The 26,509-nt window shown below is 35.4% G+C and overlaps 1 protein-coding gene across 35 annotated transcripts in view; it reads left to right on the top strand.

The window, feature by feature from the left end:
* The window catches only part of trdn (triadin), a 96,293-nt gene extending 71,305 nt beyond the window's left edge, over positions 1 to 24,988 (top strand). For 33 of the 35 annotated variants that reach the window (XM_041252243.1, XM_041252236.1, XM_041252238.1 and 30 more), the window contains 10 exons: positions 2,909 to 2,953; positions 4,995 to 5,057; positions 5,234 to 5,281; positions 6,144 to 6,182; positions 9,607 to 9,651; positions 11,083 to 11,145; positions 11,324 to 11,371; positions 15,215 to 15,265; positions 15,682 to 15,705; positions 23,267 to 24,988. In XM_041252243.1, coding sequence (XP_041108177.1) covers positions 2,909 to 2,953; positions 4,995 to 5,057; positions 5,234 to 5,281; positions 6,144 to 6,182; positions 9,607 to 9,651; positions 11,083 to 11,145; positions 11,324 to 11,371; positions 15,215 to 15,265; positions 15,682 to 15,705; positions 23,267 to 23,391 — 551 coding nt within the window. In that variant the 3' untranslated portion in view covers positions 23,392 to 24,988. The remainder of the gene's footprint in view (positions 1 to 2,908; positions 2,954 to 4,994; positions 5,058 to 5,233; positions 5,282 to 6,143; positions 6,183 to 9,606; positions 9,652 to 11,082; positions 11,146 to 11,323; positions 11,372 to 15,214; positions 15,266 to 15,681; positions 15,706 to 23,266) is intronic. The other 2 variants (XM_041252222.1, XM_041252223.1) reach the window with 2 other exon arrangements.
* The last annotated feature ends 1,521 nt before the right edge of the window (positions 24,989 to 26,509 follow it).

Genomic DNA, 26,509 nt, shown 5'->3' with positions numbered 1-26,509 from the left:
TTAAACAAAACATTTACATTTCCCCAAAATTGTTTTATTTTTAACAGAATTATAGTTATATATGTATTCTAATGTATTCTTCTGAGCTTGAAGGTTTTTCTTTCTTTTCTTGATTTTTTGGTAACACTTTACATTAAGTGTCTCTAATTACTGTGCATATAAAACACACAGTAAATACATGTGTTCTTACACATAATTACAATATTATGCATAGTTACAATGTACTTAATGTGTACATCATTTTGCACAATGTATGAAAGTCTGCAATTGTTAAATTAAAAAATGCAAGCAAAGAACCAAAGTTCTTCAAAAGAAGAAAATAGGATTATTGCTAGTGCTAATAAAAACCTTGGTTAGGATTAATATAAGGAAATTAAAGGAGAAAAACACTGCACCAGTTAAACAAAAAGATACTCAGAAAAATGTTGAAGCATTCTCAAAGTGATTGTGCTAATTTCTTTAACAACTTTCCAAAAATAAATTAGAACAGAGGCATGCTTTGTCCTGGTGAATTTGCTTCTATTTTGAAAATTTATAAAAATAAATAACTTTACAAAAATAAATGTATTCTGTGTTGCGGAATAATGGAGGAATCGGGTTATATAAAAAGGGAATTTTTTATAAAACACACATTTGGGGAAAGTATAATTGTAAAGACCCAGTCTCAAGGTTGTTTGTAGGCGCTGTTTTGTTGCTAAGTGGCCCAAACTCTCATGGGTTCTAGTTGCTGGCTTTTACCGCAGGCAGAATCACACAAATAAACAACTCTGACAAGGAGTGTATGAAAACATAAACATTGCAGTATAAAAAGGGAAACAATGTCTTTGGGCAGACGTTCATTTGAGCTTGTTGATGATGACACAACCAAACGCTTCAGACATCTTTCCAAGAGAGGAGCACGCCCTGTTCCCAAAAGAAAAGCATACTATTAATTGTATTACCGGTAATTGACTTAAATTTTATCATTACGGTTAACGACAGGTAATGACTGTAGTTCCCGACTACGTCACACTCTTGTCTAATGTCTAAATGATTCATTTAATTATCCCCAACTATAAAGGCAAACCAGAATAAAGTAGTTCCACCCACACAGGCACTTTTTTTTTTTTTGAAAAAGCAGACCAAAAAAACACCACACACTCAGAAAGGAGTTTACCACACCCCGAAGGTTTGTTTAAAATGAAACAGTATTTATTGTTATCACAGTACCATCATATTTAAAAAGAAAGCCAGTTCTAACAGCCAGTGTTTCTCACCAAGTATCCACAGAAAGGCTGACATGTGAACAGCTCCTTATTAGCAGCACTGAATAATATTACAGCAGGTATCAACAATTACAGATAGTATTTGAATACATATAAATACATAATTAAATCACATTTTAATAGATATCAATCACAATTAAATCACATTTCAAGAGGTATCAATAATGATTAATTAAACCACACAGTATTTCAAACAGGTAGCACCAATCACTTCCCACCCCATTGGCTAGGCTCTGGATATCCTGAGGGGTTACACAAGCACTTATAGCCGGAATGGCCCGAGGCAGCCTAGCACAGCACCACCAGTTCCTAGTTCACCCTAACAGTGATTACCTTACCAACCATCTTACAAACTTATCACTGGTAAAATGAAATACCAAAAGGACTACCAATAAAACATATTGCACTCTCAAAAATAGTATATTTAGTTTAGCTTCATTATTATTCTAGTTTTCAAGTAGATTATACAATTAATTCAAGTACCTCCAGTTTTGTTTTAACACATTCTAAATTCCTGTACACTGTTAAATAGATAACATGCAAACCCCAGTTTCACCGTACACATTAGAATAATCATACTCACTTTGAAACATATTTCGTGCAGCATTACAATTCCAATCAATTTATTTTAAACCAAGACCTTTAGAGCTCACAACTTATATTCTAAGAGTTTCAGGCAATATATCTTTGCTCACATAACAAGGTCCAGTAGTATAATAATGAATGTGTTTCTCTTTCTCGCCAATGGCAACACAGGAAGTCGCAACCTGTTAGATTTACAAAAACAAAACCAGAAATAAAGACAAATATCTTACATAAAATACACAAACAATGGTAATGGCAAGGAATTAAAAAATGAAAAAAATAAATCAAATGCGTTGTCAACTTTATGTACTATTATTTTGCGAATAAACAACACAACATTTTTTGGCATCCTTTGTTTTGTAGTTAATTGACTGGGAATAAAGTAAGTCCTACACAACTTATTCTTTACTCCTGGGATATTTTTCTATTTTAACATGTTACATATTGTAAGGTCTTGCTGTATAATAAAGGCATACACACAGAGGCCACGGGCACGCCCCCTGCCCCTGCTGCTATGCTCTCTGCCTGCGTTCAGAGCAATATAATGGCTTTTATTACTTTTTTGAAAAACTAACAAATATTTAAATTATGAGCGAATATCCGAACATAAAAACCCTGTGTTCGTCCCAGCACTAATTAAAATCATGTCTTTTCGAATGGCTTTTTATACATTCTTAATCAACTAATTTTGGCAATTTTAATTCAGCTCAAACACCAACACTGAGCACATGGAATTTTTATGAAATCACATGACTTGAGCTCAGTATTTTGTTATTCCAAGGAACAGTACTGCTCAAAACAATCAGCAAACATATCTGCTCACTATTTGAAATGTAAATTAACATTATGTATGTGCCCAATGAGCTATTGATGTAAAACTTAAGACTGTTGTGTTTTCATTGTGCATCAGTATATATATATATATATATAGGCTGCACCTCTATCACCATTATCGAGTTGCTTCAGATGTGTCATTTCTTTAAAAATGTTCCATACCAAAATGCATAATGTCATCCCTTTGAATAATATCTGTTTTTTATTTTCATTTGTGTTTACAGAAGAAAAGGTGAAGGAAGTGAAACCTCTTCCTCGTGCTGCTGAAGGTATGGGCATCCTTTACTAATCCATTCAGGATCTCAGATACCCTTATAGGGGTGACTACATGATGTGTCTAGAGAGGCTAGATGGAGCTTTCGTTCTATATAGTATTGCATAAATTTGAATCCATCTGAAAGATTATTCTATATTTATGTTCATTTATTAAAAATAATATCTAGATTGGGCATGTCTAATTTAACATACTTACTTTTGTTTTGGGCTGTGCCTGTTTTTAAAGCTAATGCTACAGTAGCTGCTAATTCTTAGGCTGGCTCTTCTTTCTTTAGATCCTTATTGAAATGTTATAATTTCAAATTGCAACGTAATGCTTGCATTCCTAATCCATGTTTCATACTATTTTCAAAAGCTTTGCTTTCTTTATCCAGTTAAGGTAAAGAGGAGCTCATTTTGACTGTCATAATACATACATGACATTTCTCTGATGTCTGTAGCCACCTGTTTACATTTCGTTCGGGTAGGCTAATGAGCTTGCTGCAGAAAACAAAAGGAAGCTGACAGCGGGAGGGAAATCATTTTTATGTGATACAGTACAGTGTTGAAAATAGAAATGTTAGGTACTAAAAAAAAAAAGCAATTAGTCATATAAATGAATATGTAGAAGCTGGGTAAGTTAAATAAGTCCAGTAAAACTGTAATTCTGTACATTTTAATAACACTTTGGGGACGTGTACTAAAGCTTAGCGACTGTCGCAATAGTCGCAAACCAGTTGTCTCAGCAGTTTTTGTAGATGAATCTGTAATTATGGGCGTCCCTACATAAATTCGCACAAAGGGGGCAGAGATAGTGCAATGAGATGTATGAAGATAATGAGATGTATGAAGATAATAAGATATATGAAAGCTGCAGGCAACTACGACACTTATAATTGCATCTATTTGTTAAGAATTTTTGAAAGCATGTTTTAAACAGTCGCAATTATTATCAACTCCCGGTATTTATTTGAACAACGCCGCATAACTCTCGCAATAGAGATCTTGCTAAGAAGACGAAACAAATATATAAATGAGTATATTGCAGTTCTTTTCATTAAAATATTTTCTCACATCGGTGTACAATGCGAATAAAAGAGTATTTTAAATTGAAACTAAATGAGTTTAGCTTTTTAAATTATTATTATTATTAGTATTATTATTAACCTGTTAGTCTAGACAGTTAACACAAAATAGATCCTGGTGCCACATTGACAAGTTATGATACTTACAGGAGGACAATCAATTCCTGTTAATCTGAACTTCAGAGGACCAGCAACAAAATTTGCATTCTACCAATAATTCATATTATCATTAGCAGTTTATAAGCCAAATGTATACTGACAGATTTTCTTTAAGTTAGTCAGGGGTGCAGTGCTAAATTGTGCACAATTACAAACCACCTGCACATTAACAGAATAGGTGTGTTTCCTATTCCTATACAGATGTTTAGAAAGAGCTACAGGGGTTTGTGGCACGTGTACAGTCTAGTGTCCTCGGCTCACCATGCACCAGCAAACCCTGTAGTCTGGCCGGGCGCCTGCGGGCTTGCCTGTAAACTGCCCAGAGCTGCGTTGTGCTTCGATGCTGTAGCTCTGAGGTGGCTGCATGGTGAGTCTGCAGTGTGACAAAAAAGCTTTCGCCTGAATGCACACGCTTCTGAGGACAGCGTTTGTTTGTCTTTGCAACTACCGAGTTATCGCATGGGTGGTAAAAGTGTGTTGAACCTAAAAATAATTGGGAAGGAATAATAAAATAATTGGCGATTACTAAGTTAAAAAAAAAAAAAAAAAAAAAAGGATTAGGGACAAAAAGTATTGGGAAATCTTATCTAGGAAATGCAACGCACAATACTTTAACCAAATTTTTGGAAAATCGAGAAAACATTTGGCCAGCTGATTATGATACGTGAATACCTTGTACATTACACACATTTTAAATGTTTTCATCAACCATAAATACAGTACTGGGAGCATGCACATCTGTGTAATTGTGTCATCTGACATTATCAATGAACCTGTATTCTGTTGAAAATAAATGTAATTATTTTTACAGCCAAGCCAACAAGAAGCCATCCACCAACAAAGACACCACCACTAACAAAAGCACCCCCTCCAAGTAAGTATATGGAAAACAGTAAACCCTTTACAATGTACAGAAGCTCTTTGAAGAATACATGCATTGAGAGGAATTGCTAATTGTATGAATTGATCTAAAGTTAAAGGATTAAGGTGTTCTTTAATTAAGATATCTACATTTAATTTAATTAAAAGACATCTCTGAATTTTGTATAGAACATGAAGCTGTAAAACACGAAAAAGCTGTGCCTCCTGCCAAACCAGGTAAAATATGTGTTTACATACAGTATTCAATTGTACTAAACTCCCTTTAACTAATGAATACTCATAGGACGAAGACCTACTGTACTGTAACCGTAGCCCTACCTAATTAAAAAAAAAAAAAAAAGTTGTACACATCAATGATACTGCTACCAGAACACTGGTTCAGTATACAGCAGTATACATTTAAAACACAGCCCATCTAAGTTAGTATTCATCTCAAGTATGCACCTACAGTATGACATCACTCTCCAGATAAGTATGTGTGTAGTGGCTCAATAAGTAATTAATTTTTAGGGGCATGGGGGGGTTACGATAAAAAGCAGAGAGTGGATGCACACATATTTGCTAAGTAGGGCCCCTAGTATTAAAATGCATTATGTCTCTTGGGTAAAACAAGGCTCAGGTTTATGTGACTGAGGTTTACAGTCATGTTATTGCTTAACTTGTAATATATTCCTTCAATAAGCTGCACCCGTGTGTACAAATAAGTCTTCATTGTAGAGATGTCAGAATTTGCAACTGTAAGCGGTTAGTTCATAACGTGCACAAATTCATAATTTTCTGAGGTTCTTAATTGCAAACGAAGAATTGACGTACATATGTTGAAATTAATTATGAACTACACAGAAAACATAAAACTGCACATGTGATTAGGGTGTAATTAAATAATATTACATTTCATTTCATTCTTGGTTTATTCCATAGCCATTGTCCGAGCTGTAGTATTGGTACTACAGCTCGGACAATTGGTACAATTGTTATGAAGGACTGTCATGGTTTATTTTTAGTGTTTTCTACAGGTAAGTCTTGTTCAGAGACTAAAAGCTAAACGTCATTTCCTCAATGTATATTTCCCAAACAGAGCCTGAAGCTACAAAAGATGAGAAGTCTGCTAGGACAGGTAAGGTAGCTTGTATGTTATACCAGACTGATTTATTGTATTACTTTGTAGATGAAAAGTCATGTTTGTGCCACAGATTTTTACATTTTTGTTGCTCATTATATTTAAGGGTTTCTTAGAAATACAAAAATAAAAAGGAAAAACTTGTACCTGCAATGTACAGCAGTGAAACGACATGTTTGTACTATAGCTTTACATGTTATAATGATACCTTTTATAATTTATTAATGACACTTTCAAATATAAATTCTTAATTTATAATTATAAATTATAAGTATGCACTACTGTATGTACTGTTGTGCAAGTGTTGCTTAGTGCACATATGTCATCAGTTATTAAACAAAACATTTACATTTCCCCAAAATTGTGTTTTATTTTTAACAGAATTATAGTTATATATGTATTCTAATGTATTCTTCTGAGCTTGAAGGTTTTTCTTTCTTTTCTTGATTTTTTGGTAACGCTTTACATTAAGTGTCTCTAATTACTGTGCATATAAAACACACAGTAAATACATGTGTTCTTACACATAATTACAATATTATGCATAGTTACAATGTACTTAATGTGTACATCTTTTTGCACAATGTATGAAAGTCTGCAATTGTTAAATTAAAAAATGCAAGCAAAGAACTAAAGTTCTTCAAAAGAAGAAAATAGGATTATTGCTAGTGCTAATAAAAATCTTGGTTAGCATTAATATAAGGAAATTAAAGGAGAAAAACACTGCACCAATTAAACAAAAAGATACTCAGAAAAATGTTGAAGCATTCTCAAAGTGAGTGTGCTAATTTCTTTAACAACTTTCCAAAAATAAATTAGAACAGAGGCATGCTTTGTCCTGGTGAATTTGCTTCTGTATGGCAGAATAATGGAACATGCTGATGAATCGGGTTATATAAAAAGGGAATTCGTTATAAAACACACATTTGGGAAAGTACAATTCTAAAGACGCAGTCTCAAGGTTGTTTGTAGGCGCTGTTTGATCCAAACTCTCATGGGTTCTAGTTGCTGGCTTTTACCGCAGGCTGAATCACACAAATAAACAACTCTGACAAGGATTGTATGAAAACATAAACATTGCAGTATAAAAAGGGAAACAATGTCTTTGGGCAGATGCTCATTTGAGCTTGTTGATGATGACACAGCCAAAGACATCTTTCCAAGAGCGGAGCAAGCCCTGTTCCCAAAACAAAAACATACTATTAATTGTAATACCGGTAATTGACTTAAATTTCATCATTACTATTAAGGTTAATGGCAGGTAATAATTATAGTTCCCAACTACGTCACACTCTAGTCTAATGTCTAAATGCTTAATTTAATTACCCCCAACTATAAACCAGAATAAAGTAGTTCCACCCACACAGGTTCTTTTTTTTGGAAAGGCAGATGGACACTCATCACACACGCTGAAAGGAGTTTACCACACCCCAAAGTTTTGTTTAAAATGAAACAGTATTTATTGTTATCACAGTACCATCATATTTAAAAGGTAAGCCAGTTTTAACAGCCAGTGTTTCTCAGTATCCACAGAAAGGCTGACATGTGAACAGCTCCTTATTAGCTGCATTGAATAATAATTCAGCAGGTATCAGCAATTACAGATAGTATTTCAGTAGATATAAATATGTCATTAAATCACATTTCAATAGATACCAATAATAATTAAATCATATTTCAACAGGTATCAATCATTAATTACATCACATAGTATTTCAAACAGGTAGCACCAATCACTTCCCACCCCAGTGGCTAGGCTCCAGATATCCTGAAGGGACACATACGCACTTCTAGCCGGAATGGCTCTAGGCAGCCAAGCACAGCACCACCAGTTTCCCCTTACCTGAATGGTGCCATTTCTTTGACTAAGCTTTTTGCCTACATGACCAGACAATCACCGCCAAACCCTCTATTGTACAGAGGATGGTACATTGAAAAGCTCCTGCTCCCCTACAGGCAGCAGCACTCAATACACACCACAGGACACCAGGAATACAATTGAGTCCAAATAACCTCCCTCCTGAATCAATTAAACAGTGCACAACCAGGCCAGGACAGTGATTACCTTTCCATTTACATACAACATTAATTTAAAAATCACAAACTTAGGCCTGGTAAAATAAAATAGAAATATGATTACCAATAAAACACATTGCACTCTCAAAAATAGTATATTTAGTTCAGCTTCATTCTTATTCTAGTTTTCAAGTTGATTATACCATTAATTCAAGTACCTCCAGTTTTGTTTTAACACATTTTACATTCCTATACATTGTTAATTAGATAGCATACGAACCTCAGTTTCACCGCACAAAGCAGAATAATCATACTCGCTTTGAAACATATATTTTGTGTAGTATTACAATTCCAACCAATTTATTTTAACCCAAGACCTTTAGAGCTTATATTCAACAAGTTTCAGTCAATATCTCTCTGCTCACACAACAAGGTCCAGTAGTATAATAATGAATGTGTTTCTCTTTCTCGCCATCGGCAACACATGAAGTCGCAAACCTGTTAGATTTACAAAAACAAAACCAGAATTAAAGACAAATATCTTACATAAAACACACAAACAATGGAAATGGCAAGGAATGAAAAAAAAAGAAAAAATAAAATAAAATGCATTGTCAACTTTATGTACTATTTATTTTGGGAATAAACAAAACAACAATTAACTTGAACTGCTATTTGGCATCCTTTGTTTTGTAGTAAATTCACTAGGTTAAGTAAATCCTACACAACTTATCCTTTACTCCTGGGATGTGTTTTTATTTTAAGGTGTTACACATTGTAAGGTCTTGTAAAATAAAGGCACACACACAGGGGCCACACCCCCTGCCCCTACTGCTATGCTCTCTCTGCCTGCATTCAGAGCAATATAATTGCTTTTATTACTTTTTTGAAAAATGAACAAATATTTAAACTATGAGTGAATATCCGAACATGAAAACCCTGTGTTCGTCCCAGCACTAATTAAAATAACGTCTTTTCAAATGGCTATTTATACAGATTCATAATCAACTCGTTTTGGCAATTTTAACTCAATTCAAATACCAACACTGAGCACCTGACATTTTTATGAAATCCCATGACTTAAGCTCAGTATTTTAGGTACTGCCTCGAGTCTGAACGCTTGCGTTTTTATTGTGCGCAGAGTATATATATATATATATATATATATATATATATATAGGAATATATATATATATATATATGATATATATATATATTAATGAATTCAAACACAGGCTACTTGAGAAAGATATGTACAACATATCGAAACATTGGGAAGCTGACTTTTTGACCTTATATATATATATATATCAGATGTGTCATTCCTTTAAAAATGTTCCATACCAAAATGCATAATGTCATCCCTTTGAATGATATCTGGGTTTTTTTTTTTTTGTATTTGCAGAAGAAAAGGTGAAGGAAATGAAACCTCTTCCTCGTGCTGCTGAAGGTATGGGCATCCTTTACTAATCTATTCAGGATCTCAGATACCCTTATAGGGGTGACTACAGTCTGTGGTCAGGAACGCCTCCGGGTCATCTTTTGCTGCCGGATTTTGGGCGTCGGTGGTGCTGGTCCAGCTGCTGTGGCTGGGAGCTGGGCTTGGGCTTGGGCTTGGGCCACTACCAGGTTCTGAATAGCCAGACACCTGGCCGCCATCTTGTCGGCTATCACAGTCGGGTGGGCTAAACGCTCGGTGTCAGCGTAACGTTCTTCCTGACACCGCTCTTCCCAACACCGCTCTGCACCGCCACGATGTCTCTCCTGATCCTCCAGGACGGCTTGCAGGGTGTGCCAATAGTATCTGGGCAGGATTTTCTTTTACTTTACACAACGAAAATAAACAGTGCAGTATTGCAAAAAACAAACAAGAAAACTACCTGGAATACCAGCAATGGTAAACTCAGGTTTCATATAAAAAGGTTAAACAAAATTATTGCTGTTACAAAAAAACAGCAATAAAGGAAGCACATTAACAAATTAATGCAGTTGTAAGTGTCACAATTGCCTGCAGCTTTCATACATCTCATTATAATATTTGAAAACCCTCATTTGCAGTATCTCTGCCCCCTTTTTGTGAATTTATGCAGGAATGGCCATAATTACAAATGTATCCACACTTGAGCATGTGTATTGTTATTGTATTTAGTATTATTAAAATTTTAATGTAAATAGGGTCTGTTTAGAATATTAAAATAGACCTTAAGATTGTTCCTGGGGGGCTCCCGAGTGGTGCATCTGGTTAAGGCACTCCGAGGGGAGTGCAGGATGCGCCCTAGCTAGTTCGAGTCCAGGCTATTCTGTTACCGACTGTAGACGGGAACTCCCAGGGACTGCAAACAATTGGCCAAGTGCTGCCCGGGAGGTGGGGGTGCTTAGGTCACTAGAGGGAGTCCACGGCTCACCGCGTACCAGTGACCCCTGTAGTCTGGCCTCGCCCAGAGCTGCGTTGTCCTGAAGGCACACGCTTCAGAGGAAAGCATGTGTTCATCTTCGCCGCTCCTGAGTCAGCGCAGGGTTGGTAGCGGTGAGCTGAGCCTAAAAATAATTGTATATGCCAAATTGGAAGAAAATAATAACATAATTGCCGATTTACTAAATTAAAAAAAAAAAAAAAAAAAAAAGGATTAGGGACAAAAAGTATTGAGAAATCTTATCTAGGAAATACAGCACACAATACTTTAACCAAACTTTTGGAAAGCCAAGAAAACATTTGGCCAGCTGATTACGATACATGAATATTTAATACATTACACACATTTTAAATGTTTTCATCAACCATAAATACAGTACTGGGAGCATGCACATCTGTGTAATTCTGTCATCTGACATTATCAATGAACCTGTATTCTGTTGAAAATAAATGTAATTATTTTTACAGCCAAGCCAACAAGAAGCCATCCACCAACAAAGACACCACCACTAACAAAAGCACCCCCTCCAAGTAAGTATATGGAAAACAGTAAACCCTTTACAATGTACAGAAGCTCTTTGAAGAATACATGCATTGAGAGGAAGTGCTAATTATACGAATTGATCTAAGTTTTAAGGATTAAGGCATTCTTTAATTAAAATATATCTATATTTAATTTAATTAAAAGACATCTCTGAATTTTGTATAGAGCATGAAGCTGTAAAACAGGAAAAAGCTGTGCCTCCTGCCAAACCAGGTAAAATATCTGTTTACATACAGTATTCAATTGTACTAAACTCCCTTTAACTAATGAATACTTATAGGAGGAAGACCTACTGTACTGTAACCGTAGCCCTACCTAATAAAAAAAAAAAAAAAGTTGTACACATCAATCAGTGCATTTTACATCAGCGTAAGAATTCCGATATTTTTCAGAAAATTAAGTTTTTGGAAAACTAATTCCATATCAAAAGTCATGTAAACACAGTTTTTGGAAAATATCCCGAAAGTCAGTTTTCAGAAAACAGCACAGAGAAATTTCCAATTAAATTCCAAAAACTAACAAAATGTATATTGTGTGCACACACTTTTCAGAAAACTTATTCCGATAGCATACTGCACATGTGCAAACTCTGACCTTCATTCCTGCACGTGGTTTTAGAAAACAGAAAATAATAATAATCTGCAGTCTACATGCATTCATTTGTCTAGTTAGGGATAAACTAATACATTTGTTAGTCTGTATGTATTTGTTAATACTAATAGCCCATACTGAAGCAGCAAATGTTTTCCAGCTTTAAATGACATGATAATTTAAAATAATGTCTGCAAAGGAAACTGGTAATATAGAACAGGATGAGCTGTGGGAAAGTCTGAGTGCATAGTGTGGGGATTCTGAAAACTGACACTTCGATAAAGCACTATAGTGGATTGATCTCCGTTCTATCGCAGAAATGTCCGTTCTTCAAAATGTACTTAGGCTACTACAGTACTTTGCGTCCGAAAATATCCTGCGTTTTCTGAAAACTTCAGTCCATGTATACAGTTAAATTCTAATTAGATTTTCAATTGCTAATCATGTAAACACAGAAAAATTACATTTTAAGAAAATCATTTTTCTGATTCAGTTTTCGGAAAACGCTTTGTCATGTAAATGTACTAATCTATACTGCTATCAGAACACTAGTTAATTATACAGCAGTATGTATTTAAAACACAGCCCACCTAAACTAGTATTCTCAAGTATGCACCTACAGTATGATATCACTCTCCAGATAAGTATGTGTGTAGTGGCTCAAGAAGTAATTAATTTTCAGGGGCATGGGGGGTGTCGATAAAAAGCATGCCTGAATGGAGTGGTAGTGTTTCAATACAGTCGATGCAGTTTGATTGTAGAGATGACTGGACTGCCACACAGTTGCCTTGTTAAGCCCAAAGGATCCAATAAATATTGCAAATAATTAAAGCCATCTGTAGGAATGCTGTGATGCAAATATATGTGGATAAGCATGCTGTTACTATGACATTTTAGATAAACAAATAAGGTTCAGCCTACATACAGTACATACTTATATGTTTGTCTGTGCATTGTGCCAATGTTTGTGCATAAAACTGCATACTTAAAGATGTGTCACAGGTTTAAAGCAATTTCATTGCTAAGGATGTCTGAGTTGCTCTATGTTAGTTTGTTTGAAATCTTTTAACAACATATGATGGATATAAACACATAAAATGAATAACCTGTTAACCTTGAACATCAGCTAAAATGTTCTTAATATAATTTTCCATTACTTTATTACGTGATATATATATATATACACACACACACACTTTTTGTTTTGTTTTCATTGTTATAACCACAATGGTCGCATTTTCTTTTAGGGATCCATTTAAAATTATTAAACATACCAAATATATTTTTATAAAATTCAAAAGAATGATCTATTTTGTAATCAGATCCAACATAAAGGCAGTTTGGAGTTAAACAATTTATACGTAACAGAAACTTCCAGTCCGATTGTAGATGGAACGTAAACGGTTTCAATAACACATTTCTTATCGGATTCTGCCGAGGCAGCAACGCCCATGTTTGAACTATCGGCAAACCCCCACTTTTAGCTGAATGTCAATTTTTCACCATTTCTAATAACCATGCACAAAAAAACAACAAAAAAAGTGCAAATAATGCCTGAGATTTAAAATGTCGCCCTTCAAGTTAGTACGAGCCGTACAGTAGTTGCTCTGTGCGTTGACTGAATAAATTGTAAGCACTTTTTGTTTGAGATCCGACAGTGCAGACAATGAGTCTGATTGATAACACTTTCCTGTTAAGTTGCAATCCATTTTTTTATACAATAGACATCTGCTTTAAAGTTTAAATGTGTGTTTTATGAAGATTTAAGATAGCATTACAGTGGACTTACACAGCACCCTTTTTTCAGGCAAACCATTTATATTGTATTTCACCATTTAATAAATCTTAACTGCATTTCTAGATTCTTTAATGTAACTGTGTGTGGTGCCTTTTGAACTTTAAACATGTCTAATTCTAAATGTAGAATGACTTTACAGTGGACTTATGCAGCACCCTTATTTCAGGCAAACCGTTTTTCTGCAAGACTGAATGTTACTACAGCTGTAGCTGTTGTTTATTTATTTATTATGTAATAACTTTTTTTCCCTGTTTATGAATCCCTTTGAAAGAACCTTTAGTTGAAGCACCAGAAACAGGTCATTTCTTCTCATTTGTTAGATGTAAAGTGATTTTGTAAACTAAAAAAAAAGCGTACACAGGTCAGTATTTATATGAAACAGCATAGCTTTATAAATTCAGTAAATGTAAGGGATGTACTGAAAGACATTTTTAAATGGATGTTAACAATGCACAGTCATGTTCTGCTACCTGATCATTTACAAAATATATCAAGAAAACATTTGATTTTGGATATTCTGTTTGGTTTTTTATATATTACTAAATGAAATGCTGGCCCATTTGTTTTATCTTGTTTAAAATTAAATGAAAGGCTGAGGTTCTCTGTGTTCAGAGAGGGCATAATAAAAGAGTAAACATCTGCTTAAATAATATCCTTTCATATGTGCAGACCTGTGTCCCTTGCATTTTTCAAGAAAACACAAACTTACACACACCTACACAAACATTAGATGTAATTCCCAAGACATTCACCTTCGATTCAAATCATGAGCAAACAGACATCTCCATTTGTTTATTCAGTAATCTCACAGCTTTTAAATCCCTCAAGGTCAGTGCTATAGTGCAGTGCTCTTAAAAGAGACTGTGTAGACTCTGTTTTTCTTAAACTGCCTCCAGTAGTGTTGCTTTGTCATTATATTAACAGATACAGTTATTCTGTAATTGCTTCCCAGTGTAACTCTAAAGACATTTTCAATAAATCTTGGAAATGGCAAATTGTATACAAAATGTAATTAAAAGACAAATAACACATCATATGTTGTTATGCACTATTGTTTTGTATGTTTTTGTTCTATGTTTTCTGTTACAATGTGAAACAAGGCAATCATTCCCATGTATAATTGTATATATTGATTTGCCTGTTAGTTCACAAAAACAATTCCTTGTCAAGTTAATTTGTACATGTTTACATTTTTGTTTCCCAACGAACATGCTTTAAATGTATTGTTTAAAAATTACTAGATTTTTAGATACATTATTGCTACTTGATGAAAACAAATATTTTCCATTTTAAATGTTTAAGAGCTTATTGAGAGGGCTCATTAAAATCTTTTTAAATTTGATAGAAATTGTAAGAGGCATACTGGTAGGCATATATTAAAATTAACTGCATTTTTTATTTCGTGTGACTATTTTTACCATTGTAACAGTATTTGAAAACTCTAATATAATAAACATGGCCCCTTCACTATTCCATTCTCCATGAAAAATGTGCACTGTATGGTGGTTATACAGCTTTAACTTTACTGCGCTGAGCTGTGATTTTATAAATGTCACGATGCAGTATGCAGTACATACAAACTATGGCTTTCTTGATCATTGATGGTAGAATGAAATACCTGACCCTTTGAACCATATTTAGTAATATCATATTTTGTCTACAATCAGAGAAACTAGCGGAGGCAGAGAAGAAACCTGCTAAAGATGAAAAACCAAAAGGTAGGACACATGCAGTTGAGTTGTAGCTGTCTGTGTGAAATAGATCTTTTACACTACTTATGAAAAACAATCATTATTATTATTATTATTATTATTATTATTATTATTATTATTATTATTTATTTTTTTTTTGGAAAAATGGTAAAGAAGTGAAACTTTCCTTGAATACAATGTTACAAATTATCATTAGCAAGTTTTGTGAATAGGGCCCTGTTGATCAAAACAGGCTGGAGACCTTACATGTTAAATAAACTACAGTGTTGTCATTCATCTCTTGATTATTTTTATGCAACGTTATTTGTTCAGTTTGAAGCTTTTGAGAGAGTGATTCTTGTTATTTTAATTTGTAGATTTAAAAAAAAAAAGTCAAATCTGTGTTAAAATACATTATTATGTTGTTTCTTAATTTTTCACAGATCCGAAATCTACAAAACCAAGAAGTAAGTGGCTTCAAGTCGAATGTATGGAGTAGATATATTTCCAGTTCCAGATACAGTATGTTTTGACATGGTACCTTAATTCCATCTCTAATATTTGTTTAACAATTATATCCTGTATAGGAGAATACAGTGTTTTATACTGCATGCCAAGATCAGAGGTTCAGATGGTTGTGGAGCACAGAGAGTATAGATAAGTTGGTACTACAAGGAGTCAGGGAAAACAAACAGATAATGTGTCCAAACAACTGAAAAAACTAAAGCACCTGACCAACCTATTCTACATGCAGATACAGATAAAAACAACATGTTGGTTCAATAGCAGACTTGTCAACTCTCCCTTATTTCCCTTTTTTAATGCAAATTTAGATTTTCTTAGACCACAACATATTCTCACAATCCTAAGCAATGTTGTAAAAATACATACTTTCTTTTTAACGGTGGGACACAGGAGCCAGAATGATGTTTGCGGTAAACACGAGAGATCAGAAAAACACCAAAAAGCCAGCGACGCTCAGAAAACCAGCACTTCAGTAACATCCTCCGTTGCCAACAGAAAAACGGAGCTCAAGAAAGTTACATAGATCTTTACGTGTTGTGACTATTTCAGCAAATCTATAGTAGACAGAAAAGTCTAAAAACACCCAGAAAATCTGAAAGGCGTTTCTATTACAATTTCAGTATCAACATTGCTTTAGAAATTCAGATTGATTGATAAAATATGTTTATATACAGATCAGTGTGTTCATTTAAAACAGGAGATAGTTGACAATGAAATGTTACTGACCGTGGTATTATTGACTGCCACATATATGCAGTATAACGAATAACGTTGCAATATCATGTTGTTTATTTTGGCTTTTTTAATTTTATGATGATGTGGCAAAGTGGTTTGCAGTGCAAAGTGCAGAGGTGATGCAGTGCTTAATAACAGTGGTGAAAACGAATCTTTATTGTTTTTAACTAATCAGACTGACTATATACAACTATGTATACAACCAGTGAAAACCACGGGGCTCAGTCCCAAAACAATAACAACAAACACACACTTTAAAACACCTACACAGTGATCAGTCCAATAATGAGTGCTCCGGGTGCAAGTGGTATTGTCAATACACATTAACAGTGATTACAGAGGTGCGGTGCAGTACGGGTTTCATGCTTGCTTAACAGCGACAGCTCCCAGATTTTTAACCGTCTACAATGACAAATAACAACAGTTAGTGAGACAGACAATACAACACTAAACACTCATTGTTTCTTTTACTCCTCTCAGTCAATCCATAACCATAACAAAGGAACAGATCGCTCGACCACATCCCCTGGTATACCTTCAGCCACGCACCTTTGGTAACGAGTGCAATTACGTCTCCTCCAATCCATGACTGACACATCACCTACTTTTAGGCGGAGGCTTTTAGTGTATGACTTCAGCCCTTTTTAGGGTGGTTGACTTCCAGATGACTCTGGAATGAGCCATACAGTCCAGGGCACACTGCTCCTGTTATACCATGCCCTGACAGGTCGGGAGGGAGGTTGTTGTCTCTGATTCATTCGCTCTCTGTCAAAGATGGACTTAATGAATTTAGAGTTTACTTATTATAAAGTAGGTGCCATATCTTGTCCATGTGAACTACCAAACTCAGCATTTAGGTTTGATGTGTGATAAAAATATCAACTGTGCTGTCGAGCAAATAAACTACAGTGGACCTGTTTACAATTGCTGCTGTCACCTACAACTACAGTACAAAGAACCTCATGGGGCAAGCTGGCTTGTTGATGACGTCAAAGACCCAGAAGATATAGACACGAGAGACAGTACTGGGGTATGATAAGCGCTGCTTGCGCAGCTATTTAATAAATTAAATAATAAGTAAATAAGTTTAAGCAAAACAAAAACACTCTTATAAAACAAAAGGGTATGTTGGCCAAACAAACCAGCCAAATAATAATGCCACTAGAAAAACAGGTATCATGCTGGTTTTGTGCAAGCATGTATATCATTTGTTTTATTTCTACTCTTAGCTATAACTATATAACCTCATTTTTGGATGGGGAAGCAACCCCATCCTTGCCAAAATAATAACAATAATGCTGGCTTTTTGCCGACCACATAATAATAATTAATAATGACAGATGGTTTTTCATCCGACTGCACACATATACAATATATTTGAAGATAATAATTTAAGTTATTAAGAAGAAGAAGAAGAAGAAGAAGAAGAAGAAGAAGAAGAAGAAGAAGAAGAAGAAGAATTTTGCATAAATAAGTATACACAAGGGGTGGGCACCCCATCACAGACCAAGAGTGAATTTGATTGTGAAGCATCTCATGGTTGTTTTTCTGTTTGATATTTTTCCTTTTTAAAGACAATTAGAAGGAGCACCATATCACAGTCTATCATTCTGCCAAGTAATGAAGTGGGATCGCAAAACCTCTCAATATTTTGCACCAGGATTTTAAAAGTAAACAGAATAATGTATTTTTGGTACCATTGTATATTTCCTGAAAAAGTTAACATATCTAAAATAGGGCTGTCAAGCGATTAAAAAAAATAATCATGATTAATCTTGCATATTAAATTGATACAATTACTACATCCATCTAATTTAAATTTGTTTTATTACTGATGCTATTATTATTATCCTATCACAGGGGGAGGGGACCCAGGGCTGCGAGAGGGAGGGAATGTTTTTACAATTTAAGCTTGGCAGATCAGTCTCTAGAGCAGGGAAAAAGAGAAAAGGGCGGGCCGGACTCCAACAGAGAGAGCCTTCCCTATGGAGTCGAGACTAGCCTTATCAGCCTCCTGGACCCTGAAAATATAGAGTCCTCTGACTTCTCAGAGTTATTATAGGTGGAGCCTTGTGACTGGGTCCCAGTTGCCAAGAGTTGAGAGGTCGGAACGCAAATGCAAGAGAACGAGCAGGGCTGTGACTGGGTTTAAATAGGGAGTCTGTGATGATAGGCAGGTGAAATTAGGAAGGGGCGAAACCCTGGCTCAGGCCCCCCCAAACCCCACAGGTTAATATTAACTGTAAATGAAATAGTTTAAAATGTATTTATTTATGTATTTGTTTAACCTGATAATTTACCCATTGAGACTGTCACCAAAATTTACTTGGGGCAATAATTTAGAAATTTCAAATACAACCAATACAGTGAAACGTGCGGTTCAAGCTTGATCACCAACATACAGAGAACAGAAAACACAATACATTTTTAACTGTGGTTGTGGACTGAAATAAATTAGTTTTGTTTTTTGTTTGTTTTTTTTAAGTAAAATTATAAATATTTAACTACAGTAAGCCCTTCTAGGAAATGAACTGTTAATTGTGAAGAGAACATAAAAAAACAGTCAACATATCTAGAAACAAGAAAAATTGGTAGGCTTTACATACTATCTGAAAAAAAGCAGCCTACTCCTTTAAAAAAAAAGTCTTATTATCATACTTAGCTTGATTCAAGGGTTTGTAGAGATTCTGAATTTCTTTCAAAACTGGTGGGTTCAATTTGTTGTTGTGATGTTGTCTGTAGCAGAAGAGCTGCTAGTGTATTTTGAGAAGATGCAGCCGACTAGATGTATTCGTGTGTGATACTGGAACTCACTCTTCTAAGCATGCTTCAACATGCACTTCTGCTCAAGCCCCTAAAAGAGGAAGAGAAAAGGCAAAAATACCCTTGTAACAGTCTCCACAGAGGTACCTGAAGACCTCATTCCAGCTCCAATAAATCACAGTCCAGGGAGAGAATTTGGAAGAAAGTTGATATCCCGACATTCCAGGTTCCTGACCCAGTCTTTGATGCCCCCGACTCAGTCAAGTCCCCATATCAGTATTTCAAGATGCTATTTAATGCTCAGATGATTGAGCATATCAGTGAGCAAACCAACCTGTATGCTAAGCAGCTGGGATCCCCAATCAACACAACGCCCAACGAGATTCAAGATTTTTTATCAGTGCTGCTTTTTATGGGTGTCTTGTAACTGATGTTATGCCAGTGAAGAGGTTCTGTTTCTTACAAAGGTATATTCATTTCAATGATAATATGCGTGTAACGACAGTCCTGACTGTTTCTACAAGGTCCGACCCATTTTTGATATGTTGCGCCAGCAGTGTCTCCTCATTCCGCCAAACAACAAACAGAGCATTGATGAGGTCCTGATGGCGTACAAAGGAACCAGAGCTGGCAATCTCCAGCAATAGATAGCCAACAAGCCAAACAAGCAGGGGTACAAGCTGTTCTATCGAGCCAGTTCCTCTGGTATCATTCATGACTTTTTGCTGTACCAAGGGAGTTCCACATTTTTCAATGTGTCATTGACGGTGACAGAGGAGGACCTGCTGGTGGGACCCAAGGTAGTGACCACCCTTGGCAAGACAGTTGCAAAGCCAGCATCCACTGTTGTCTTTTGTGACAATTGTTTTACTAGCTTCAACCTGATCCAAACGCTGCATGCTAACTTGGGTATAAAATGCCTTGGCACCGTGAGGTCAAACTGTACTGGTGGAGTCACCCTGATGAATGACAAGGATTTGTCACGACAAATGCGTGGAGCATATGATTACCGCTCTTCCGATGGGGTGATTGCAGTGAAGTGGCTTGACAACAAGTGTTTCAGTTTGCTCAGCAATGCCTATGGTGTTGAGCCTCTTGGTTCTTTGAAGCAATTTAGCAAAGAGGCTAAAGGGAAGATTGATGTCCAATGCCCATCAGTCATTTTGGCGTACAATCAGCACATGGAGGGCATTGATCTTTCCGATATGTTAGTTCAACTGTACACCCATGAAGTCTCGATGCTGGTACCTGCCCCTGTTTGGCTACATTTTAGACCTGTCCATCACCAGTGCTTGGCTGATGTACAAGAGGGACTGTGGTCTTCTAAAGGAAAAGCCACAACCACTCAAAAGGTTCCAACTGTCAGTTGCCCAGACACTGAAAGCAGTCAACAAAGCTCCAGCCAGGGTCGGTCGACAGTCAACTTTACCAAACCTAAGAAAGCCAGAAAAGAAGTGCGGCCAAAACCCTACAGTCCCAGAGCCAACACCTGATGTGCGATATGATAATCGTGAGCACTGGCCAGTCTTCGGTGACCAGCGCGGCCATTGCAACAAAGGGTGCCCAAAGGGTGTGTCCTGCTGGAGGTGCTCAAAGTGTGGAAATGGAAAGCTTTTCCTGTGTCTGAACAATAAGCAACAATGCTTTGTTGAGTACCACCAGAAAAATTAAATGTGATCCTTAATCCTACTTATTCTTGTATCCTATTTAATCATTTTATGTTTCCTTTTATTGCCTAAGGTTCCATTAAAGTTATATGCAATCGAACAAACTTGTTTTTTGCACATTTGTCACATTTTATGGTTAATTGAAAACAAAGGTTGTTATAATCATACTTTTACCATTAAATGGCAGCTCAACCGACTGGTTGATGTTTACAATTCCTAAATTAAAGGTCCAGTTAAAAAGTCAAATGTTGTCATTTTTGAGGCCAGCAATCAGAATCAGTAGTGAATAAAAAATTCTGATATCTATTTCTATGAGTGACAATTAAAGGGTTAACAGTAGCAAGTAAGCGTATTTCTGTCCAGTGAGCAGTCAGGACATAAAAAAAAACAAAAAATGAGATTGAAGACGCGCGTCCCACGAAATGTGCTCTTGCCAATCCGTCATTTTTCGCATTGCAGATTCACAATGAGGTACAAAACAGATCTGGTGTCTCCACTGCAGAATCACAGGCGCCCTATCAGCCACAGGGGTTGCTGATGCGCAGTGAGCCGTGGATTCCCCTGCTGACCTAAGCCCTCCCTACCTGGGCAGCGCTCGGCCAATTGTGCACCGCTCCCTAGGAAACCCCAGTCACGGTCGGCAAATGTATTGCCTTCTCATCATAATAATACTTTTCTTGTATTAGAATAATAACCTTTAGAGGCTTCAAATGATTGGTCACACATATTGCTGCCATGTGCATTGTGTAATGATTATCATACTCCACTGCACAATGATTTGACAGGTATTTTGCTATTCACAGTCCTCCTTCCATACTGAGATAATTGGCAAGCTGCTAAGAAATAAATAATAATTGGTGCTTGAATGCATTTATCTCATTAGAAAAGATAGTCTCTGAAAATATACAATGAGATCCATCCCAATTAGCACTCTTTTTTTTTTTTTTTTTTTTTTTTTTTTTCAATTTTTTATCATTTGTAATACTCACCACATTTTCTTTCTCCACCTCACTGCAGGTTTTGTCTCAAGGAGGGCAAGGGGGTAGTGCTTATGAGGAGCACCCACTTTAGTTCAAATAACCAAATTAACTAAACTGACAAAAGCACACTTAATAACACTGTTAGCTTTATAGACTCACACATAAAATTCACACATAAAAGACTCCAAGACTCACACATAAAATTATTGTACTGGGTTGTCCTTTATTTTAAAAAGAATTTAAAAAACCCAACTAAACATTCGATTTCCCATGTGCCTTTTATTAAAGATGCAGCAGGCTTGCTCTCTTAAAGATAACTTTCAAACAACAGATACAATACAGGGTCAAATAAGCAGATCTTTTCTTGTTTTGATGTGCACTCTGTAAACTGGGGGCTGGGGCTATTACAGTAAATAAGATGCACTACTACCCCAATGGGTGTAAAAAATTGTTCTTAATATGAGTTTTTTTCTTTAAATGATTGGACTTAGGATTCATTGAAAGTATATATTTTACCAATGGATGTCTGTAACAAGCTGCTACAGTATATCAATAAGATCTCCAGGGCCTGTCAGTATTTCACTTGTTAGTTGAATAATTTCCCTTGTGACTCGGAAGTACCCAAGAGATTTTCGCCTGCAATTGAATTGTAAAATCTTACCTTAATTTTACAGCCATCTCAAGACAGCACTATGATTAATTTCTTCTTTCTGTCTAAATTGTGAGCAGGATATGTGATATGGCAGTCATGAAGATAGGATAGATATATTGTACTATATTATATGTACAGTAGGGCTGGTTAGGGCCATAGCCTCTTGTAAAACCTTTAACTAAATGAATCCATGACAATACAGCTTTATGGACAATTAGCCAAAAATATGTTACACTCACTCCTCACTGGTGCGGTCAAACTGGCCCATTAATTACTGCTGAGGAGTGCAGGTCATGCTTGCAACTGGCAGACAATCTGAGTGTATTGAATTGATTGATCTGCTATTTTATCCTCTTCAAAGAGCTAGCAGTACAACATTCAGTGAAGATAGACAAAAGTAAGTAACCATAATGTATGGACCTTACCTAGTGTAAGACCTAAGCCTAATCAATGATTTTTTTTAAGGTTATAAGCATTCTAAAGGAAAATATGTAACGTTACTTAAGATTATTACGTTTGTGTAACAATAATAAAAAAATTTAAACTCTGCAACACAGCTCCCACTTTACAGTAACTGCCATTCCATTTATTTTCGTTCTACCGGGGTGAATGTTCGGAAGTTTGTTCACTAGGGAAGAGAAAAGAGAAAACCCAATAAGAAAGCATTTACAGTATTAATGTTTCCTTGCTTTTTGGTTTTTTACAGGTAGCATGCCATACTTCCAATGTGTTTTTGTTGATGGAAACAATGGCTACCCCTTCACACCCAGCCAGAGTCTACCTGTGATGCCCAAATCATCAGAAAAGAAGACACGGTCCCCAGGGCATTAGGACATAAGAGACTGAGGGATTGTGGAAAGTGTGCACTGCAAGCCTTGTCCTGAGGTTTGTGTAACTGCAGCAGTGTGATCCAGGTGGATCATGTTTTTACTGTATGAGGATACAGGAGGCTGGCTGGATGAACAGTTTGTTTTTTTTTGTTTTTTTTCTAGAAAAGATATATAGGCTTTTTTGAGGGCTGGAGTATTTTAAATACTCTTTTCCAATTTAAACGGTTGTGGTGCTAATTTTGTATTGCATTTTTTTTTTCTGTGTTTAGCTGTCAATGTGTATTGTTTAATTCTAAAAGGAGTTACATTTGACTAAGATTGTAAGTGCAGCCTCTTGCTTGCACAGCTCTAATACTACTGTATAATTCTATAGAAATAAATGAATCAAACATACCATTATAACAGCTGGTATATGGCAGTTGCAGCTGGTGTTGCTATTCTGACCAGGGACTTGAAAACATCCTTTTAATTTCAATAGCTATTTAATTAGCAGACAACACAGAAAAGAAATAGGTGCAGATAATGTGTAGTTGATGAGTCTGCCTCTAGAGGTGACTTCTGCTTTTAAAACATCCCTATCTTAATTTCAACATTGGAGTGACAGTAAAAAATCCTAAAACTTTTTTTAAATATTTTTGTAATTCAACATGACAAGTTTGGTGGTTGGATTTTAATTCGATTTTCTATATTCTAAATTACTTCTCTTACTGCTATGCAACAATGAACTGATCGGTGTTGTTGATTGAACAGAAAGTTTTACTTAATGTATGTATTTTACAACAATACTGATACATAAAAAATATGATTTATTTTGTATAACCTATAGTTAGGGACCAGCCAACCAATAGAGATACTGTGAATAGGTATTTTAAACATCTACAATTCTCATAGTTTACAGACAGGTGTCCGAGAGAGGTTTTAGTTACATCACACAAAGACAGTGCTCTGGTGCCAATGCAAATACTATGTTAGCTCCAAATTAAATTAACTGTTGGTTCAGTTTAGCACATTGCAAACTGTGAAACCTTAAAATAGGTGATGTTCTTGCTGTCTATTCCTGTCATTGTTAGGAGTTGTAAATATATTTCAAAGTGCTGTCTTTTTATTTTTTGTGCCTTTTCAATGTGGTGAAATTTTAGTTTTTGTGTAAAAATGTATTTGCAGTTTCTTACTTGATGGGTTGCAGACAAATAGCTGTATCAATGACTGTAGATACTTTTTTTGCACACAAAAAATACTGGACAGACAGTGCTGAACTTGCAAACTCCTGGAAGCAACACTGTTATAGATTAAAGGTGTATCATCATAGTTGTGGAGCTGTTTATCCAGGCAGTTTTATATACCCTAACCACCTGAGTCTATGTCTTACAACATAGCTGCTGTATTACGATCACATGGTTATTTTGAGCTACAATATAGACATTGCAATATTTCACAATAGTTTCTGAACATTATAAGAACTTGTGTTCATTGCATGTAACCCAGCCAATGGGGAAAATGTTACCATTGATTTCAAACCTAATGTATCTAAAATCCTATCCATGTGCATGGCTTGTCTAGAGGGAAAGCTGTTTCCATTAAAATGTTATATAAAGATGCCTGCTTGTTGCTCGGTGTGTCTGTTTCAAAAGGAATGTAGTTAATGGAGGTTGTTCATCCACATAGGTAGGAAAACAAGTACGATTTAAATAAAACCTCTTAAAGTAGAAGGATTATTAAGTGTCCATAAAACCTGTGGGCATGGATGAACCTGTAACTGCAGTTTGACAAGAGCAGTTCATTGTCATCATGCTGTCACTATTTTATCTAAGTGCGTGACATGTTAATGAATTAGATGTGGCTGCAATTATTCTTATTCTTATTCTTATTCTTATTCTTATTCTTATTATTAGTAGTCGTAGTCGTAGTAGTATTATTCTATAAGGACGCTATTCATAAAGCATATGCAAATAGGCATGTGGTAGACTCTGAAAATGAGAATTTGCTAATAAAATGTTGATGTGACTGATGATCAAAAATCTTAAGACTCATCTGCCAGAAATGTCTCAAATGAGATTTAAACTAGTAGCAGACAAGTGTACCATAGGTGGATATGAAGCTGTCTGTGCCAAATTAACAGTACTGTCATTTGGAAAAAGTTTTCAGTGAGATTTACGGTGCAACTGGAGATAAACCTTATGAAAAGTATTTTAGGGCAATGTTTAGCTTTTGAATTTGTAAGAAATAAATGTCCAATTGTGATTATTTACTTATTTATTTAATTATTGTTCTTCGTGTATGTATGTATGTATTTATTTATTTATTTTTAAAACAGCTAATTGAGGTACACTAGCGACTGGGTTTTTTTTTTTTTTTTTTTTTTTTTACAAGACTAACCCTTTATTTTTCAGTTTTTATTTTATAGTGGTCTGTTTTATTTTGAATATGCTGAAATTAGCACATACAGACAGATTGTCATGACGTGCGCCATTTGGTATAGCTGCTGTGTTCCCTGCAACATGTGTAGTATTTATAATATTTATGAAATGACAGTATCTATAAATGCACATAAATAAATTCACTCACTTGGTTCTGTTTTGATTATCGAAGCAGCTCCTCTAAATACCAACGCTATTTAACTTTATTCATGCAGGGTTAATATATACTTACTGGTACATACATGCAAATGTAACTTACTGATTACTTTTTATGTCATACACCATATTGCTAGTTTAGCTGTAGAAGAAACTAATTGTTGTTTAAATTTAGCTGATGGATTTTGCTAAATCTGGTGTATAATTTTTAAAGCCGTGCAAGTACAGAAATATCATTAATTTCTCCAAAGAAAAAAAATCAAACATCTACTCCTCTTCCAGTGCGTTTCCTGGAAACTAATTGAAAACCTGCAAAATTATGTTATTTTCTTTAGGACATATTTCATTTATTTGCTTGATAAACACCAAACTGATCACTCAAACCTAGGGAAAAATAACAATGGTTTACTTTGGATTTTTTATTAATTTTAATAATTTACAAGTTATTGTAAATATTTTTTATATATTTTTAATGAACATTTAAAATTATCTGATAAGTGCAGAAGTTGCCTTAAAATCCCTATGGAAGAGTTAATCAATTTTGCA

Source organism: Polyodon spathula, chromosome 6 (assembly GCF_017654505.1).
Source record: "Polyodon spathula isolate WHYD16114869_AA chromosome 6, ASM1765450v1, whole genome shotgun sequence".
In the NCBI taxonomy this organism is placed as follows: domain Eukaryota; kingdom Metazoa; phylum Chordata; class Actinopteri; order Acipenseriformes; family Polyodontidae; genus Polyodon; species Polyodon spathula.
Note: the sequence above shows the minus strand (reverse complement) of the source record. Positions and strands in the feature narration are given on the sequence as shown.